This window comes from Nicotiana tabacum, chromosome 7 (assembly GCF_000715075.1).
Source record: "Nicotiana tabacum cultivar K326 chromosome 7, ASM71507v2, whole genome shotgun sequence".
In the NCBI taxonomy this organism is placed as follows: domain Eukaryota; kingdom Viridiplantae; phylum Streptophyta; class Magnoliopsida; order Solanales; family Solanaceae; genus Nicotiana; species Nicotiana tabacum.
Genome location: NC_134086.1, coordinates 118,194,805 through 118,216,135, shown reverse-complemented (window position 1 = coordinate 118,216,135; position 21,331 = coordinate 118,194,805). Strand labels below are relative to the sequence as shown.

The following is a 21,331-nucleotide window of genomic DNA, read 5'->3' as shown; positions in this document are numbered from 1 at the left end:
CTGTTAGCAGGAATAGTACAAAGAAAAGTTGCAGCATCTTCATTCTTTGTGTTTGAAGCATTGGGAATATGAACTACAATACAAACGAGAAGTTGCGGAGTTGAAAGGAGAAACTCAAGGAGGTGGAAGAAGAAAAAAATAAGCTGGAAGACAATTTAAGTGGTTGGAGCAGAAATACTAGGCGGTCATGACTAAACAATGACATGTACGTGTTGAGCATAGTAGTGTATCTTTATGTTTCTCATGTCATGTGTTTTCATTAGTTGTACTGAATTTAAGTTATGTTAGGTTTGTTATGTTTGTGTTTGTGTTGTAGTGTTACAATAAAATTGTTGTTCAAATTGTGTTAAAATAAAATTGTTGTTAAAATAAAATTATTGTTATTATTTACATAATGTATTATTTACATAAAATACAAACAAAAAAAATCAATGTGTCCCACAGCCTGTGTGTTTCAATGCAGTCGTTGGCCTGAGGAGCATCCTTTGTTGCCCGGGTACACTATCAGAATCATCCTCATCACATCGCCTCTTTATATGAGGATGCGCTCCAGCATGATCATCAGAAGTGCTGGCAGGATCGGCAGAAAGGGTTGTCGGTCCGTCAACAACCTACAAAACAATTACTAAGCTTAGTATATGAAAATGTATATTAGTAATGTACATGTTAAGTCAAAAATATTTTCTTACCATGATCTCGTCGGGCTCCTGAATATAAGCATCCGTAGTGTCCTCATCATCGCATAAGTGACCTCCGTGACAGGCTGGGATGAAGCCTTAATAAGAAAATAAAAAATTAATTTATGGCAAATCACTGAGAAAAAAATAAATTAAAACTTAATAGTAATACAAACATACCTGCGCATGTGATAGATCTGCCGCACCCAACGACGATGAGCCAAAACTCAACTTGTGCCCACCATCCACGTCTCGGGTCGGTCGATCCTCAGCTGTGGTCGATGGTCCTGAAAAGAACTACTCTATATCTGCGGTGAAGCTCGTGCCCGTGATCAACAATAAATCTGACGGGGTCACCTGCGATGCTGGCAGCTCCAACTGAAGGTTGTACGATGGTATGTTGTTGGAAGGCTCGTCTTGCTGAGGGATGTAACCCGGCTGATCATCTCCAAGATCCTCATCAGGTGCCTCAACTCCCCTTTGCTGGGGACCACCTCTTCGACGTCCCCCATGACCCCATAGGGTAACCCTGCCTCGTGCGGTAGCCCTCGCTCGTGCCCGTCCCCTCGGGCGTGCAACAGGCCTACCCCGATGGTGGTGCTCTGGCGGCACATAATTAATAGCGTGATCTAACCTCTCGCCCTCTCTAGCTCGTTGTAGTGTCCGGAGAGCCAGCTCTATCACCTGCCGGCCATACTCAGTGACTGCAGGATTGTCGGCATGTTGATGCATCTGCAGTCCCAACTTGTAGAATAAATGATGACCAATTGCATGCACAACATTTAAAATATTAATTACATAATACTATATCACTGTTATATGTATGGGTTTCAAAAAACACATACCAGTGCCTCCCGGCATATGGCCTGTACCGACCGCCAACATGATGAACGGGGTTCCCGATCATCAGTCGAGTAACACCGCAGTACCAAGACGTATACATCTGAATAGTCGCCTCCTGGATTTGTGAAGGTGGGGGCAGAATCAGGTCCTCTCGCTGGTCCCAAGTATGGACTTGCGCCTCTAGCCATGCTACAAATGCGTCGTCCACCCTCAAACGATCATCCCGCTGATAATGTAAAGCCTCCCATGTAGGTCTCCTCGGTATAGTCTGCGGACGGCCAAACTGTCAAAGTACCCGCTCTGTGGCATGATGCTCCACAATATCGAGGCACATCAGCGGAACGAAAGTGCGCCAAATTAGTCGGCCAGCCGAGCAATAATCGGGCAGGCCAGCTATCAAGTCGTCGTTGTATGGCGTCCAGATGAACTATCAAATAATAATATAAAAGTGAGTATGCGCAACACAAGTGAATTTATAACAAGTTTAGGTACGTATTTACCTGTGCGGCCTCCAGCATATCCAACACATCCTTGACAAGGGGGAGATTATGATGAGCATAAATGGCTCGATAATTTCCACGCCGGAGAACCCACCTCCTAGCTAGAGGGAGAAACGGAGGTGCTACATCCAGAGGTAATGGTGGTAGAGGTGGCTGTAACGGCAGGAACCGCTTCCAGGCCCAAACCTAACATACAAGGTTGACGTAAAGTTTAAGAGTCATTTTGACTATATAGAATTGGAAGTAATGAATAGAGTATTCGAATATGTTGTCACATGTAGAAGCGGCAGAAAACCACATACGTCGCTCTGGGTGCCCATGCTAGCCCGACACATACTCTTGTACAGGTAAGCGAGAACAACAGCACCCCAGCTGTACTGGGGTAACTCATCTAGCTGCTGAAGATGATGTAGAAATCGCATACTCACTAGATTTCCCGAAGTGTTCGGGAACAAGACACCCCCAAAAAGAAGGAGCAACGCCAACCTCGTGTACCTGTGAATATGTAGATCATCTATCTCGCCGGTGATATCGGGGTGCAATACCTCCAAATGCTATCTAATAGCTGTCACAGAAATGCGACCGCCCCCTGAAGCTGCAGCCTCACCCTGTGGCCTGAAACCAGTGAACTGCTGCAGCAAGTCCAAATACTGGGCACGCGTCATAGATCTCATATACTGAGGCAGTGCAACGGCCAGTCCATCAGCAGGCAGCCCATATAAAACCTGAACATCCTGAAGCGTGATGGTGGCTTCGCTAATGGGCAGGTGGAAAGTGTGCGTCTCCGGTCGCCACCGCTCTATCAAGGCTGTTATCAAAGACCAGTCGAGTTGCAGCCGCCCAATCTGAAAAATCCTATAAAAGCCCCTATCACGCAGGAGCTGGACTACACGGGGATGGAAATCTCTGCCCCTCATAAAGTCCCACACATCGTGCACTCTCCTGGCGCGAGAGTCTTCTCCACTAGCTCTCCCTCCCATACGTAAGCGGACCTATGATCGCCCTGTAACACTAATATCTCATCCGAGAAAGGTCCAGGATGTACAGGCAACACGTCCATGTCGTCTACTGTAAATTAAACAATATTAATTATGTGTTTGTGTTATAATAACTAATAATTAATTATTTAATTGGACAGAGTATATATCTATGGGTTCCAGGCTCGATATTTGAGGCTCAGTAGCACCAAGCTATCCTGAATTCTTATGTGTGTCAATTTCAGTATTTTTAGAATTTTGTTAGTTTTATAAATTAAATAATTAATTTTTAATTGGACAGAGTATATATCTATGGGTTCCAGGCTCGATATTTGAGTCGCAGTAGCACCATGCTATCCTGAGTTCTTATATGTGTCAAATTTAATACTTTTCATAATTTTGTTTGTGTTATAATAATTAATATTTAATTATTTAATTGGACAGAGTATATATCTATGGGTTTCAGGCTCGATATTTGAGGCCCAATAGCACCAAGCTATCCTGAATTCTTATGTGTGTCAATTTCAATATTTTTAGAATTTTGTTTGTATTATAATAATTAATATTTAATTATTTAATTGGACAGAGTATATATCTATGGGTTCCAGGCTCGATATATGAGGCTCAGTAACACCAAGCTATCCTGAATTCTTATGTGTGTCAATTTCAATATTTTTAGAATTTTGTTAGTTTTATAAATTAAATAATTAATTTTTAATTGGACAGCATATATATCTATGAGTTCCACGCTCGATATTTAATTGGACATCATATATTAATTTGTTAGTTCTATGTGTTTGTTCTATAAATTAAATAATTATTTTTGTAAAATATAATTTGATAGAGTTTGTAGTTAGTAGATACTTAAACTACAGAGATTCTACGCTAAAAGGCTCTATATTTTACTACACTAAAAGGCTCTATATTTTACTACGCTATAAGGCTCTATATTTTACTACGCTATAAGGGCACTAGTCTTTAAGCTAATAAATAATCTAAACTAAATAAAAACAACAAACATATTTTAATAACATAACATTCACGAAATTACATATAAAACAGTAAAAAAAATTTATGAACATTTTTATTAACAACTCAACTTTTAACTATTTTTTTAGACACTAATAATTTAATCCGGATAAAAATAACATACTAATTTAATCGTAAACAAAACACAAAACAACGTGAAAGCACATTCAAAACAACTAATATGCATTATTATACGAGTTTCGACATAAACTAAATCGGAATACCTCGATTTATGTTTTTAGAAAAGTCGGAAAATTGAAATTTTGAGCCTGAAATGAGGAAACCACAACAATAAAAGGCTTGGGTTGTATGCGGGACCTACAATCTTAACTTTTTGTGTGACGAGCGGAGTCCACTCGATTTTTTTATTTTTTTTTTTTTGAGAAAACGAGCGGGGGGGGCCGCTGTTTGTTGGATTTAAAAATCGAGGTGTGTTCTGGTTTCTGTCGTGGGGAAGAAAGGGGGGACTTTTATTTTAATACGTAAAACGCGATATTATACCGCACTTTTTTATGTAAAACGCGGTATTATATCATATTTTATATAGAAAAGTAATTTTTTTTTACACTGTAGAAACATGTTTTAAGTTATTTGGCATTTAGATTTCGATATCTGTGAAGAGATTCTTCTTAAGAAAATAAGGTAGGTCGTCATTGACAACATCCATGCTGTCATCATGGAAGTAAATACGAGGAGAAGAACTTGGTATATTTCAACTAAAATTGTTCCTCGGGAAAAACAAAACAGATTCCTATTTCAAGATAAATATGAAAATGGGAGCTAAATAATTTTATTGGCAGAGAATATGCTGGTTCCTTGTATTTTCTTTCTTTGTTTGGAACGACGGATAAGAGTTTTAGAAAGAGATGAAATTTGGCCATTGAATTATCATACGTACACGTGTCTTCCATCTAAATGTGCATTAAAATTTACTGGAGCTTTATGTACTGGAGCCGATCCGGACCCCAAGATAAGAAAATAGGGCTTACACAACCCAAATCTGGATTAATCATATTAGTAAATTTTGAATATCAGTTTAATAAGCTAGAAAAGGATGGAAGTGAGTGGAAGGGAACCAGAAAAGAAAATGAGGAGAATTTGATGTGCTAAGTTGAGTGCTTAACTACCAACTTAACCTTTTTGACAATTTCTAGCTCAAATAGCAATACGTGGATCTAATATTGAAAAAGTTGGTTGAATAGACTGAAGCTCATTTGTTCACCGTCTGCCTTTTCCTAAAAGAAAAAAATGTATCTACAAAAGTTGACTCATTGTGTATGGTGCTAATGGAATCCAAGAAAGCATCTCTATCCAGTAATCCTTGTTTTTCCTAGATAAGACATTTCTGTTTATTTTATTTTATCTTATTTCTTTTTACCTTTAATAGAGACAGGTGGCTTTCGGAGCATTCACAGGTAAATAAAAAGCAATGACGTATGCATTATTAATGGGATCTATTCTAGACCACCTAAAATTCAAAAGTAATGTCTCTGCCTTGTCTCCCACATTGTCCACACTACACCATTTTCTCCAACATTGTACTGCATATATCATTCAACAACTTAAAGAGCTTTTTAAGAGAAGCACAAATTAAAGGGGCTTTTAAGCTTCAAAATTTGAAAAATATATACTAATGGATTATATGTCTTAGTCTTTTAGGGTGCACTTGATTACTCTCTTTTGCCGACAACCTAATTGTTTATTGGCAAAGATTAAAAAGAAGCTTGAATTGTGTAGGGGCTCATTCATTCTGCAACGATGGGCTATAACTCCGCCATGTGTCAATTTAGTTTATTAAACATTCTTTACATTGTTTTTCACATCCTAGAGAGTTTAACATCATGCCTGTTTGTCACATTCTTGAAATTTATACGAGGAAATTGTAGTCTTCTGTAACATAAAATAATTCGAATTTACTTTTTTTTAGGACGTAATTGAAAACACATTTGAAATTACCTTTTTAAGGAATTGAAGTTATGTTTGCAATTTTTTCTCCTGTATTAGTGAAGTGCAGGGTCAGATCCCCATAACAGCCTCCCCTACTGCTAATTAGCCCCCACCAATAGAAAAAAAGTAAGATTTCGTGATGAAAGGAAAGAATTAGATTAAAGGTTTAACTATAACCATAATTCACCGAAAGCTTTGAAATGTTAAAAAAAAAAAAAAAAAAAAAAAGTCCCAAGTAGAAAGGCTATTGGGAATGCGTTAACCAAACTCTTTTGTGTTAGGTGTACGACATAGTGTAATTGTGAAAGGGGGAGAACAAAAGTAAGAGGGGTTGGTTTGAGAAAAAGGGTAATTTGTTGTGTAAACAGCCTACAATGCACATGGTGGTGTTTTAGAAAGGGTGAGAAATTTGTAAGCTTTCGGCCCCATTTTATTTTAACTTTAAACACCCACTCTAGCAGTAGTTGGGTATTTACCAGGACATAGCTGACGAATTTAATAGTGTTGCACAATTTGCTGAGGAACAGAAACTATATCTTAAGATTCATTTTGTTCCCTTCTTTCGGGAATAGAAGATCAATCTTGCTATTTCCACTATGTGAAGAAGGAAATAAAATGTAGAAATAAAGAAACCACAGGAGAATGACAGAGCAAGGCAGAGTTTTGTAAAGGTATTCGTTTTAGCTGTTTGATAATTATTGTGTATAAACGGTGGACGGGAAGAATACAAAAATCAAAATCACAGGATAAATGAATTATCCACCACTTCTGCAACGTTATCGTTTTTAACTGAATGTCTCAAACGAAGAGCTGGCAAATTGGGACATATCGTACCTTTACCTAGTTAGAAATATTACAATTGCATAAAACGGCATCGAGACATGGATATGCACATATTCGGACTACGCTTAGATGAGTAATTAGTAACAGAAAATTGGAACCAGCATCCAAACTTTCCAACAAACTCCGAAAGAACAGCAGTCTGAATTACTATTGCCAGCAAGAGTAAGGGAATGAAGAAACTGCCGTATGTATGTTACTTCAAGACAATGTTCTCTTGTTGAAAGATTCCACAGTCAAATTAGCTGTGAAAGCAGGTATTGAATTCATCTTCCGAATGAAAATATCGACCTGCAAAACATAATACCCCCACACGTTAGAAGGTTGATACCTCTCTGCAACCATTGTTATGTAGCTTAAAATAATAAAAGCTAAAAAACACTAATTGCTCAAAGGATGAAAGTTAACCAGGACAAACATGAAAGATTCATCTATAACAGTGGTAGCTAATTGGAAGAATAACAAAGATACTAGAGATTGACTTGCACAAAGGCTTATTCAAAAATCGTGGTTAAGCACCTGTCGGGATATCTCTGGCTGAGAGGTGTACGTGTTTGCCTGAAAGATCAAATGAAAGAGTTTAATGATCGTGCTTCTTCAGAAGTAAGAACTCAAAGGGCCACCTATGCGTCTTACTAGCAACGTGCCGAACTGAAGCAAAAAGGCATTGCACGAATGTTGAAATTGACGGTAACATGTCCATCTCATGCTTAAACCCCTAACATCCTAAAGCCCACAAAAAGAAAACATGGCATCTTACCAAAATGTTTGTGTTCCCTGACTCATATTCAAATTCAAGCTTTTCATTATCACTTTGAGCATAGATCGATTGAAGCATAAACCGCGTAACTGGTATTCCATCTGGACGATGATGATCATCCATCACAATCTGACAACATAATTCCAGTTATTGTTAGGTTGAGTAAAATACATTAAAATGCTAAAATGGTGTTAGACTAAAAGCTAAAAGTTTCTCAATACACACTAAAGACATTAACTCAGTACTTTCAGGCGATACTTAACCCAAGGTACAACTTTTTCTGGTGCATAAGAACTCACAAGCTACAAAATGCTTTTCCTGAAACAAACTACCTTTTCGACCAACATTATAGTAGGAAATCATCGAGGAAATTTCACCGAGCACTAAAATGAAGATGCTATTGAAGAAATGTAAACAAGATACACCCACCCTTACTTCCACTCACAGCCTCCAGTTTTGTGTTCAAACTGGTGGAGTCGAAACACATTGGTTGAGATACCAACTAGACTCTGGATAATTCTTTCTAGTGGAAAACTGCATTGGGTCGAAATATAGTCATAATCCAGGAAGCATGTAATACCTTATACCCAAAAAGTTCACAGCATGCCCTCCTGAAAACAGATATCCTATCTGCAAAAACTGTCTTGTACCTGAAGAATGATTAAACTTAGTTTTTGACACGAATAACAAATCATTAACAATACAAATGCTGAGACATCCTGAATTCTTTACCTCTCCTCGCGCTTTTCTAATGTTGCAATTTGCTCTTTCAACTGCATAATCTTTCCAGAAATATAAGAATCAACCAGTGTACCAGCATCAGCTGTATACTTCGAGAGGTAATGAATTAGAGACAATAAAAGGTGACAAAAAGGTCTCTCTAAGAACTGATATTTCCAACTGACACTTCAAATGCACCAAACATTGCATAATAGAAACTAAAGAAAGGTACTTAAAATCTCACAGTAAATTGGCCAAAGAGGCAGGAAGATTAGGGAGGAATGGAAGAGAAAAAAATACAAATTCACGTTAATACTTAATACTGCTTAACAGCTCCAATGAACAGAGGATTTAACCAGCAAATTCTATACCTCTTTTGACATCTAAAAAGATATTCTGGGAGATAAAAGGCTCCACTTTTACTATCCCAACCCAGTAAAAAAAAGATGATTATGCTCAAAACGAACCACCAACACTACTTGATCAATCAATTAATAATCCCAAAAAAAGTTGGGGCCGGATATATGAACCCTCCGTAACTGTTCTACTAACATTGTCTGCAGAAAATTTTTCCAGATTGGTCAGGATATCAGGATATAAAATAAATATAGCCACTAGTGGCGATTCTCCACCAAAGCTCTGAACATAAGCTATCATGGAACTCCATTAGACACTAAACACTAAATCGTATATCGCAACTAACCTAAAAGCAAGTTGTCACTAACTTCCTATAGAACATAAAGCCTACTGTGTTAGATTTTCTCCATTATCTTTCTTCCTATCAAAGATCTAGTGTAAATAACTCAACTAACTGGTGATGATATTTGGAACATCAAGAAAAGTACTTTTCTTTGCCATCATATAAAATCAGGTTGAAGAAAGAAGTAAATTGTTTGTTGTCCAAAGAAAAAAGCATTACATTTTGTCTTTTCCTTTTCCTCTGTTCTAAATTTTTGTAATATGTATCTTTTGTATTTCAGGTCCAACTTTTATAAATTATTGAATGTCATTCACAGACAGCACCAATGACATGTATATTCCTTGATTTATCTCATTTTTAGTGACCTCTACCACTAAAACTCAATCCCAAACTACTTGGTCTGCTATATATGTCCTCATTATCCATTCCATTCAATTTGGACCTATTTCATTATAAAACTCAATAATTTATCTCTTTCTTCTAATAAAGTACTCGATAATTTATCTTTAAGGATAAATTAGGGGTTTTCTAACACTAGAGGTTCTCTAAATTTTCAATAGATATACAACTCTCTATACAAACAAAAATGACTTCTAACAAACTCTGAACCTAATGTAAGCGCAGCACAGTTATGCGATAATCAAAACTAGCTGTATCTCCTAATTGGATCTTTTGCTTCCCTCGTGTTCTATTCTTGGCTAAATTTACATGGATACTGAAACATTTTGTACTTTTCAGACAACTATTTCCCATATAAGTCTAGTAGCCTGTTTGGCCAAGCTTCTCCAAGGCCAAAAGTATTTTTTTTCTCTAAAACACTTTTTTTCCCTAACTTAAGATGTTTGGCCAAGCTTTTTTGGGAAAAAAGTGCTTTTGAAACTTTTGGGAAGAAGCAAAAGTAGTTTATGAGAAGCAGAAAAAAGTAACTTCTTTCCAAAAACATAAGCAATTTTGACTTTCCTCTTACCAAAAACACCCTTAACAAGATATAGTATATGCCAAAATAACCTTACTTATTTTAAACCTAATACTCACGATATTAATGCATAAGTATTTCTTCTTATTTTTAGGATAGCTTTCTAATATAATAGTGACTTCAAGGGTGAATGTTTTTATATTTGTTCAATGATTTTTTAATATATTTAAATCATCTTAAAAAGAGTTAAAGTACTTTTTTATTGTGCACTGGGTTGCCCTTTTTATTTATTAACTTATAATATTAGTCCTTATTCGTAATTTGATACTTAAAATCACTTTTTGAAAAGCTTGGCCAAACACAAATTATTACTCAAAAGTGCTTTTCAAATTAGTTAGCCAAAACACAAACTGCTTCTCTCCCAAAGTACTTTTCGAGAAGCACTTTTAGAAAAAGCACTTTCCAAACTAAGCTAATTTTTTCAGCTTGGCCAAACATGCTACTAGGTCTATTTCATCCCTTTTAACAGCTTCAATGATTCATTCTGCACCTACTGATTAATACGTCTGGAGAGATAGTCAAACCATCTCACTACATTATCTCATCTTTACCCTCTGAGTGACTACTTATATTTTCTTTCACTGGTGATGATTTCTAACCTCACATGACATCTATCCATCTTAACGTCACCACAACATCCATCTTGTAAATATTTATTCATCGTTGGAGGCCTAATAATCACTCCAAAACTGGTGCTTTCTCAATATACATATATTCTTTCTTTACCCCACTTGTGGGAAAATACTGGGATTGTTGTTGTTGTTGTTGTTGTCGTCGTCGTCGTCGTCGTCGTCTTTCTTTAACTTCTAACTGGGAAAGTAATAAACGTCATTGAACCAAAAGTTCCATGAGCCAACAAGCTTAAACCAGCCTAAATGAGGAAATTTTCCAAGTAGATCTATGATTTGATAAATCACTTCTGAGTTCCATAGTATATATAAACGATGAATCGATTAAAAGGAAACCCCACTCCAAGTTGTTTGGAAAAATTCCTATAACAATTCGTATGACAGACCAAAGTCTCAACCAAAACGAGAGCCAAGGAGCACAAGACTAGAATAGTATAAGATAACTCAATTGCAGTCTGTTAAATAATTGGAAAAGGCATTGAATGACAACAAAGTACAGGCACACAAGTACTTAAAATTGAATTTGTATGCACCTGACTGCTCTTTTAACTCTTGAACGGCCAGTAACTTCTCTTTTGTCTTCTGCAACTCGTTTTGAAGAGCCTCTATTGTCTGTTTTGCCTCATTTTCAACTCCCAGGGTGTTGACCATTCGCAAGACTTTAGTATTGGCAGAAGAATAGTCTCCATGCCCTAACTGCAAGGTGACCAAAAGTAACATAAGGATACTAAATATGAGTTATAGCTTATATCATTAAAATTTCACCCTATCATTGAAACAATGCTATAAAGCACCAATAATGATTCATTTTTTTTCTTTTTGATTCCCCTCCCCTTTGATCCCCCTTTGTTGGAGCTATTGCTCCTTTGGTGACTGAACCCACGACCTTGGGGCTTTAGGTGGGGTTGTTGACCATCTGAGCAACCCCCTCATGTCATGATTCATTCATAGTAAAAGACATGCAAGTGAGTATTCCACAACGGCATAACGAACACAAAAAGAAAAAAAAAAAGTAATTTTCGCAGCAGATAGCATTCTCATTGACGTTGAAATAGGCATTAGGTAGATAAAAAAGAATGCCAAAGAGACAAGTCGGCATGGTACTCGAAGCAGTTTTTGCATGAATCCATCAACATGTATAACATAATTCCACAGACAAAAGGTTCACTTAGCAGTCAAGTAGTTTGACCTTCAAAGCATATCAAGGAAACAAATAAGTGTCACTGCATCTTCGATGAAAGCGGCAAACATCTAGCGCATAATTTCAGCATCATGAATGGGATTTAGCAAATGATAGATGGATATACAACAAAAGGAAGACGTGAAATTTCAAAAAATTTGTAGTAAAAAAGATTATGTTCCTACCAAGTTCTTTTATACTAACTCACTCAAGTGTATTGAGAAGTCATAAGCTGGATAACCACCAAAGGCATGTACCAGCATCTTAAAACGTCTTTTTAAGGGAATCTACATGTGAAATTCTTATGCTTCATGGACGGAAAACAACTCAGTAGCATTTCCTGTCAGGGCGTTGTCACTTGTCTGAAAAATATATTTTAAGAAAAATCCGAAAGACAACAGTACAAAGTATGTAACCCAGAAAACAACCTTGGACTCCAAGAGAGCTATCTCAGAACGTAAGCGGTCACCCTCCCTCTCCAAAGATCTTATTCTTCTAGCTTCATTATTCAGTTTCTCACTGAGCAAATTTATTTCATTCAGCTGACGAATATTCACTTCTTTTTGTTCAGATAAACTGCTCTCCAATTCCTTTATAGAGTTTTCTTTCTTGGCAAGAGATGCTTCAAGCCCCTGTAGTCAGGAAATAACTACTACAATTAGGTAAAGAACAATCAATAGAGGTAATTCATCAAAAGGAAAAAAGGGTACGGACTATAACCTGAAGAATAGCTCCACTGACCACTTCATGCCCGCTTTCAACACTTTTTTGCTTCCTCAAGTCCTCAACGACATTTTTTAAACGATCCTTTTCCTCTATAACAGCAACAAGCTATAAAGAAATTTGAGATCAAATACATCACAAGTTAAAAAGCACACAGAAGGCTATGAAAAGGTAAACTCCGAAACTACAGGCATAGGGTTATTAAAAGAAGGTAGCCTAATTTTGTACAAACATTACACTATTTGGGAACTATGATATCAATACAAAAACTAATAAGGAATTGGTTTATTAAAACATACTGACCTAAACTCCAAGCTAGGAATCAAGAAGAAACAAAGATCACAGGGAAAATGGGAAAGCAACTTTACAGTAACTAATTTCTCAAACATCAAATGGAAAACATGCTAACCTTCAACTCGATCCTCTTGATCTCTGATTTTGAAAAGTTTGCGCTCTCCTTTGCAACTGCAGCCTCACTCTCTGCTTTCCTTTTCTCGAGCTCAGCAGTGTCCAGTGCCACCTCCATTTGTTTAAGTTGAGCCTGGACCTCACCCACCTTAGTCATGCTATCAAGCACTTCTCTGTTTCCCAGAAAAGTAAACAAACTCTTGAATACCAATTTAAAGGAACAAAAGCAAGGCAAGAAAATCATGCAACTTAAACCCCAATACATCTGAGAAAAAGGGATAGAAACTATTTTCATCCTTTCTCCTTTTTCCTTTTCTCAATAAGTCAACTTTCACATCAAGCAATTGTGTCTCTTAGTACTAACTACTGTAATAAAAGACAAAAGATAAGTGTAGGAAATCAAAAAATTGAAAACTGTGAGATGGTAAAGTTTGAGTACTTTTTTAAGGTGTAAAAGATGTGCATCATCTTACACTTAATATGCATGAAATTTACAGGTATACTTCCTACATCTACATCCATGAATGTTTCAACACAATCAATCGACATTAATTGGGAATTAAAACTTTGTCAGTTTGCAGGATGTGCACATTATACTACTGAAGCAAAAATGGCAATGATTACCCAAACGAAAAAGAACAGGAAGGACAGAATTTCCTCTGTGGTTTAAAATTAGACAATTACGAGCAAGTAATTAGCCTAAAGCTAGAGTAAGTAGCTAGACTAAAGCTTTCCAAATCAACAAAATAACTCCTAATGGACGTAATCTTAAGCAACAATGAAGAGCATGAAGTTAGAAACAGACCTCATCAGAAAACACCCTTGCTACAGAACATGAAAAACTTTAGTAAGCACCAAAATGAAGAAAAAGTCTGAATCAAGTTAACAGCTTACCTCTGCAGAGCTGCAAACTTGGGAGGCACATCATCAGCACACGATGCACCAGGGATGTCTTTAACCATTGATTTCCAAGTAGTTAGTTCATCCTCTAACTTCTTCATATCTCCTTGAAGATCTGCTAATTTTAGCAGCTCTGATTCTGCCCTATCTCTTCGGCCCTTTTCCTCAAGTAGTTTTACCTTCAACAACTCGATGTTTTCATGAGATGACCTCAGCTTTCTTGCTTCACGTACTTCAGCCTCCTGATGACGGGATCAAGACATATCAGTCAAACATTTGCTTACCCAAAGTTAAAATTCTTTATAGTAAAAATGAGGCACTGAAAAGAAATTTCTGATAAGTGGTGGGATAGGCATACCAGTTTGGCCAGCATAAATTAAAATTCAGGAGAGCAAAATAACTTCAAGATATGAGATCAATCTGTCACCTCCTTCATGGCAATCTCATGAAAGCTAAAAGGAAAAAGCTTCCTATAGTTTCGAAACTAATCGAGAAACTAGCAATTTGCACAGCTTATTGTGGAATTATTCTCTTAATAAAAGTTCTTTTTCCAGCATTCACTCTATTAGATTGAAACTGATTATGTTAGTCATGACCCAGCTAACATGAATTTCTCATTATTGTAAGTGCTAGTATTAGCTCTCACTTAACTTGCAACTTAAAGGACAGTGGCGGATGTAGCATGTAAACAACGGGTTCAAGGATTTCCGCCACGGAGTATATATAGATGTGTGTGTGTGTGTGTGTTTGTATATATTTATATGTGTAAAAAATTACTAACATTTTAAAATATTAATTTTCTAACCCATAATTTCTAAATCATAATAGGTTCACCGGTAAAAACCTAAAGGTGTTGAATCCATCAAACTAAAATCCTGGATCAACCTCTACTCGAAGAACTGACAAAAAGCATTGAGAATTGCACATTGGACCAATAAGAATGAGGATTTAACTTACACAGTTTCTAAGTTCGTCCTGCAAATGCTTCACCAAAATGTTGTCACTAGAACAACCTTCTTGAAATGTGAAATTTGACAGTTTCTTCTCTGCTTCAATTCTCTGCTGGACGCACTGGAAAAAAAAAACAAGAGAAAATTGTAATTTCATAATAATTCAATAATGCCAAACATGGTAAACTAACAAACAGAAGAAACATGCAAGACCACAGTCTGACATCGCAGACAATGTAATATCTGAATGCATGTTCTTCAATTGTTACCCTACATAACAAATATGGCATCAACCAGATACTAGTGCAAAAATTACAGACATAGTGACTAACTATGTCATAGAAGCAACATTAGGACAGGGTAAATGCACATTTAGTACATGTATAACTTCTATAGATCATGCAGACAACTGCAACTAAAAACTCTAGGCACTCTGTCACACTTACTACATATTTCCCCTGAAAAGTTTTTACGTTATATGCTAATCAATATATGCCAAGCAAATACATGCACGACTGCAAAAACAAGAATCCGCTCCATTTCAAAAGATCAAATATTAAAGACTTTAAGTACCAATCCACACATGCAAATCTAGAGGACCTATTTTGTAGAATACCCACTCCATAACAGTTAACACCCGTGTTTTGTGTAAAGGCCATTCCCGTCTCCCAATTAGACCTTCACTTTCAAATGAAGCAGTAAATGTTATGTTGCAAGTCCATAGAAGAACTCGTTGGTCAAACATTCAACAACTTACGCAAGCGCATTTTAAAATGTCAAAAAACTTCATATAAAAAACAAAAAAAAAATTAGATAGACCTCCACTCTGCTTGCTCCAGCATACGCTTGTGTGGCTTCATGGGTGACATTTAAGACAAACAAAGCAGTTATTCTAGGATAGAAGATGCATTGACCTCGTCAAGTCTCTTCCTTAGTTCTTCCAGCTGCTCCTTCAGCAGAACTGACTCTTTCTCAGCATTGGCAGCTCTGAATTCCATTCTTTCAAGCTATAAAAGCAGATTAGAATTTGGATATAACACTTGATTTCAATTTATAACACTATGGATATTTCATTGAACGTCATGCAGAGCAAGCTTGCAACGTTACATATTAGTTGTAAAACTAGCACCTTTAGTTAATTTCACACACAGCAACTTCTTACATTTTTACTTATTTTTGTGACAGAAAACTTGGATTCACTTTTCAGCTGCTCAAGATCATTCTGCAGGCGACTTTTCTCTCTTTCTATGCTTTCCGACACACTACTAAGCTTTCTCTCTAGAAGACTTGCTTTCTCTTCTGATGCAGCAGCTGATGTCTCAGCTTTTTTACGAAGATTCATCTCATGTTGGAACTTCCCCTACAAGACAATGAGATAGTTGATAAAATTTATCATAGACTACAACGAGATAATCTAGAAAGTTATAAAGATTAAGTTCCTTGAGAATTCATAAAAGCTACCAAAGAAAGGCTCGAATAGAAAAATGAATAACTTAAGATAAGTCTCCATCCATGCATTCAGAAGTTAAATGATAAATCCCCTGTGGCATGTTTACATTCTGACGTGGGCTATGTTGCTACAGATTGTTACTTTAAAAGGAACTAACAGAAAACACCTGCTTTCATTCTGCTTATACCTCTTCTCATACTTAAGGATTCCAGAATTGGGGGAATGTTAAGACTTATGACCAAAGTATGGCTTGCATTGAGCATTGAGGACCAAGCCAGCACACATCAAGAAACAATGTAGATGTACACATTACAAGTCATAAATCAGTGCCATTATAATGACAACTTGAATATTATGGTCTTTGCTACCTTCTTTTCATTTGGAAGCAAAATATGTAATAAAGTTTGAGAATCATCTAATCAGATTAAGATAATGTCTGTCTCGCTTCTTTTTTTGATAAGGTAAATTGTATTAATCAAAAGGGAGAAAACTCCCGTATACAAGAAGTATCCCAAAAAGTAGAGAATTTACATCAGAGTATGATTCTCTAAAAGTGACGCCCAATCTTCTATACAAGTAGGGGCTATACGAGTGCACCAAAAAAGCGATCAAATGTCTGGCTCGCTTCTTACTTATCAGGATCTCATTAATCAAACTTATTGGCAAGTGGAAATTGCTTATTGTCCTCAGACCGTGATATTTTTCCTATTAACCAATAGAAATCTTTCCTAAGAATCTCTTATATTAAAAAAAAAAAAAGATACCTAAGAATCTGTTTCTTTTCCTTGGCATAATTATCATATATTAAAGTCACTTACCAAAAATGTTTGTGTATCTTTAAGTTAGTTTTACAAATTACACCAAACATAAACATGACACGAACCAACGAGAACCCACTGATTCATCTCAAGAATGTGACATAAAGGAAGGGAAAACTATACAAATAATGGGATATAACAAAACATCTAGCACCTCAAGTTCACTGTACAGCTGCAACTGTTTTCTGAGCCGTTCTTGAGAAGCGTTAACCTCCTTCAACAGCTGGTCCTGCAGAGCCTCTTCACGCCCTTTAGCAGCAGCTAGTTCTTGCTCTGAATTGAGGAATTGATCCCGAAATTTCTTCCTTTCAGCATCTGCATGTGCAATTCATGTCATCATGCAAATCAAAATCAATACAGTCACTGAAGGGGTCATTGCCCCAAAAAGGTGAATTCAAACCATATAGTCATTGTCCTTCCTGTGGAGAAAAGGGTTACTGGTGAATAGGAAAAAAAATAGAATTTAATAAATACAAAGGAAATTACCAAAATATAAGAAAAAGCATGCTTTAATTACTAACGAGGTTCAACACATGATTAGGAGACATAAGAAATTCAAAGGAAAATAATATTATTCCAAGTAGAGTAACATCTGATCTCCATAATAGTGCCAACTTCGTCATGAAAGCTAGAGTTTCCCCAGAATATGATTATACCAATCTATATTAGGAAAAATTCCATAGTTAGGCAATTGTAAAATTTGTAAATCAAACTTCTGGCGCCATTAGGACAATGTTATACAATATTAGCATGCTAATGTTCTTATTGATCAGTACAGAGTGATCTATATTAAAGGAAAAGCAATGCAAATGTGCTGGAATCCCACGTAAAAAGAAACAAGAACAGACCATGGAATATCAAGGATCTAGAAGAGATAAAGCAAATTTTAACTCTTCACACCCACCTAGGCACTCATCAATAATTAGAACGATTCTAATGCAAAGTTCAGCCAAGCTTTCAGAAGTTGCTAGTTTTCTGGTAAAGTTGCTTTGTTTATCGGTTAAGTTGCTAGAGCTCACACATAAATTTACAAAAAGAGAAGATAGCTTTAACAATTGCAATCAGGAACAATTGAACAATACAAATAAGATTAGTTTAGCAAAGGAGCAAATTGTAGCTTTGCTTTATAGATGTTGTTTCAACCATAGAACTCCGACGGCTTAAAAAAATCAGAATATCTTAATTGTCCGGTGAATAAACTTGTGCGACCAAAGTAGGTAAATTTTTAAACAGACTGTTGAAAGGACAAGGGGAAACAAAGCAAGAAACTAGTCAACCATATTCAAAGAATTGCATACTGATGACTCACCGGCTTTAAGATAATCATTGTTTAGTGTTTGAAGTTTGGATTGGGAATCATGAGCTTGCTTTTCTGCACTGCTTAAGGCATCAAAAAACTCTGACTTCACCTGATAATAATTTGTATAAAAATAAGCAAATTCATGAAGAAAAACCCAAGAACTGAGTACAAAGAATCAACTAGGACCCATTGAGCAGTCATTAACCAACACAAGAGACATATGAATACTAACTTGCAGGAATATATTAGTTAGCTTAGAGGCCTTCCATTATCTTTTGTCATTCGGTGTAATCAATGAAAGGAAAAACTGCATATAGGACCTATCATTCATACCGACTTGGAAATCATCTTTATCCTTCAGCAATATAAACAAGGAACGAAAGAAGAAGGGGGGAAATGAAAGATATAGTAATAGCAAATGAGATTAACACCTAAGTGAAGAATAAATATTAGCAATTACGGAATCCCATCTACATAATCTCAAAAAAATTAGCAATTACGGAATCCCAACTGCATAATCAAAATATCATATATACACCATCACTAAACTTTCACAATAAAAAGCTCCAACTAAAAAGTCAAAATAAAGTCAATCTACCAAGTCATATATCACCATCCAAAACCAACAAATATTATCCATCCACACATATCAAATCATCACAAAAAGTATCTATCCAAATTAGAACCTCACCCAACTTAAAATGTTGCATTATCATCAACGCAATTACACAATAACAGCAAAGTAGGAGGGTCTCCCTGAAATATATGTGTAAGTTTTGAAATTTTCTCCTTGGCCACCTTGCGGCTTGTCTAGTACCAATATACTTAAGACTTTTGCTGTTGTGCATGTGAGCTGAAATGAGATTTTTCTTACAGGCTTGAACAGAATTGAGAACAGCGATCTTGTTAGTGATTCTTATGCTCATTTTTTGACTCTTTATTCACTAATTGGTCTTGTTTTGATAGTTGTGATTTTGTGAGTTCATTTGTTTTTATTGTGGTTTGGAACATATCCATCTTGAATGAATCATGTGCCATGTGTAGTGACAAATATGGTACCAAAGCCAGATTGGAGCAGTACAATAGTGGGGCAAACAAACCTCGGTGTAGGTTGAGTCCCTAGGGGGGTATATGTGACGCCAATGACATAGACCAGGCTACTGAGGGCACGTCAAATAGAAGGACTAGCACGCTTCTAGGTTGGCAAGCTTCCGAAGAATGGGTTAATATGACACCTTAAGAAAATCCCAACATCGAAAAGGGATATATGAGTGAAGTGTTATATAAGAAAGCACAAATTCACATGGTATGCAGTATGCATGCTTTTGAGCTCAATAACGGCGTAGTCCAAAGGATAAATCTATGAAGTCATGTTTGACCACAAAGGACAATACGTGCCATAGGCTTGGGCTATGACAAGTATATGCGCTACATGAAGATTAGCTCAATTCAAGTTCATCTGATATGTACTTATAATTTGTTTTTATACAATATGAAGATTTTATCTGGGTGTGTGTTGGGGGGGGGGGGGGGCATAAAACACCTGTATACAAGTGGTAAACCGAAAAGTCAAAAATAATGTACTCATAAGGTTATGAGACAAGCTTTACAAGTGATTAGTTAGTTGTATAGTCGTTCGGCTTCAAGTTGACTCAAGAATCAATTAGGTGGTTGGCATACACATCCAAGACAAAATTCACTAACAAATGAATAAAGCTCGAACATAAAGCTCAGTAAGGAATCAACCCAAGCTCGTAAGACCATTTACCCTATATGTCTTAACTCTTTTAAAATAAATTAACAAGCACCCGCAATAGCAATAAATTCACAGAAATGTTCTCAAGTGGGGAATGAATGAGTACCATTTGGCGGCATTGGTAAGTGCATAGCATTTGGTCGGAAGTATCGGGATGATCATGAGAAGATTCCGGTAACGGTGTGTCCTCGTAGATGATGAGCTGCCGATTGCCGGAGTTCGGACTGCCATCTTCAGGTTGCTTGCTCTGCGCCCTTCGCTTCAAAGGTGGTGTTCTGAGCATCATGATTCCTTACTTTTTCCTTTCACTGGCTCGGCGCAATCCTAGGGTTTTGAGTACACTATCTGAATCGCCTGTCTGTTGGTATATATCTACGATTGATGGTGTATTTGGTGCTTTTGAAATGAAGCTAAGAGGAGTATTTTGAAAGCTGAGGCGCCAATTGGTGATTTAGTGGATCGGATTCGGAGACCATACTGAACCGACTCTGGATAACCCGATCCATTAAGGGATCGGACTGATCTACGTTTCCTAGGTCAAGTGCTACTTGCAGACATTAATGAAACAAGATCGATTTCCAAACCCTATCCGTTTTCTTTTTGTTCTTTTTGTTCTTTTTATTTCAATATTTTTACAATTGTAAGAAAAAATAATGTTCGAATATATTCAATTGGTTATACAGGGTACATTAATTTGTGGGTTTTATTGTTGTTGTTGCTTGTTTTCTTATTATCTTTGTTGTTTGTTGTTGTTATCTATCCGTTTTCTTTTTGTTCTTTTTGTTTCAATATTTTTACAATTATAAGAAAAAACAATGGTCGAATATATTCAATTGGTTATATAGGGTGCATTTATTTGTGGGTTTTATTGTTGTTATTGCTTGTTTTCTTATTATCTTGTTGTTGTTATTATTGATTGTTACAGCTTTCTTTTTTCTTTTCTTATCGGAAACAATCTCTCTACCCTTAGGGATCACTTCGTTCGTGGACAAGGTTATCTTGAGATTATTATCCTAAGATTAATAATCCCAGAATTATTTAGTGATATATACTTTTCTTTTCTTTTTTCCGTTCTTGGCCATTACTATTTGAGATGGGAAATGGAATAAAGATTATAATCACCGGTCAAAATGTAGTGACGAGTAGTAGTTTGGTATTGGCATCGATTATTTGTATGTTACTGTACGTAGAAATGAAAAATCCAAACAAAGGCGAATGATGAAGTCGAAACATGGGCGAATCCACATA

The 21,331-nt window shown here is 36.5% G+C and overlaps 2 protein-coding genes across 3 annotated transcripts; both read right to left on the bottom strand.

Annotated features, from left to right (window-relative positions):
• Positions 1-2,574: 2,574 nt before the first annotated feature.
• Positions 2,575-3,000, bottom strand: LOC107820936 (serine/threonine-protein phosphatase 7 long form homolog). Its single transcript, XM_016647301.1, has one exon. It carries the CDS (start codon positions 2,998-3,000, stop codon positions 2,575-2,577), a length of 426 nt encoding a protein of 141 aa, XP_016502787.1.
• Positions 3,001-6,643: 3,643 nt separating this feature from the next.
• Positions 6,644-20,750, bottom strand: LOC107824124 (mitotic spindle checkpoint protein MAD1). Of its 2 annotated transcripts, none has more exons than XR_012693503.1 (16): positions 20,190-20,742; positions 18,337-18,436; positions 17,182-17,342; positions 15,922-16,119; positions 15,674-15,766; positions 14,767-14,880; positions 13,804-14,051; positions 12,911-13,082; positions 12,499-12,609; positions 12,207-12,410; positions 11,132-11,294; positions 8,306-8,346; positions 8,154-8,223; positions 7,574-7,702; positions 7,333-7,371; positions 6,644-7,104 (listed from the first exon to the last, which is right to left on the bottom strand). XR_012693503.1 is itself a non-coding variant. In XM_016650861.2 (16 exons), exons 1-16 carry the CDS (start codon positions 20,367-20,369, stop codon positions 7,015-7,017), a joined length of 2,163 nt encoding a protein of 720 aa, XP_016506347.1. In that variant the 5' UTR covers positions 20,370-20,750; the 3' UTR covers positions 6,644-7,014. The 2 variants fall into 2 exon arrangements, 1 of the variants encoding a protein (XP_016506347.1); XM_016650861.2 differs by having other exon boundaries at positions 8,306-8,396; positions 20,190-20,750.
• Positions 20,751-21,331: the final 581 nt, after the last annotated feature.

Excerpts from the sequence above, each read along its gene's own strand:
- LOC107820936 (XM_016647301.1), bottom strand. The coding sequence starts at position 3,000 with ATGGGAGGGAGAGCTAGTGGAGAAGACTCTCGCGCCAGGAGAGTGCAC.
- LOC107824124 (XM_016650861.2), bottom strand. The coding sequence starts at position 20,369 with ATGATGCTCAGAACACCACCTTTGAAGCGAAGGGCGCAGAGCAAGCAA. Across the intron at positions 17,343-18,336 it reads CAATGATTATCTTAAAGCCG|ATGCTGAAAGGAAGAAATTT; the intron begins GTGAGTCATCAG and ends TTGCACATGCAG. Across the intron at positions 11,295-12,206 it reads TAGCTCTCTTGGAGTCCAAG|TTAGGGCATGGAGACTATTC; the intron begins GTTGTTTTCTGG and ends GTCACCTTGCAG.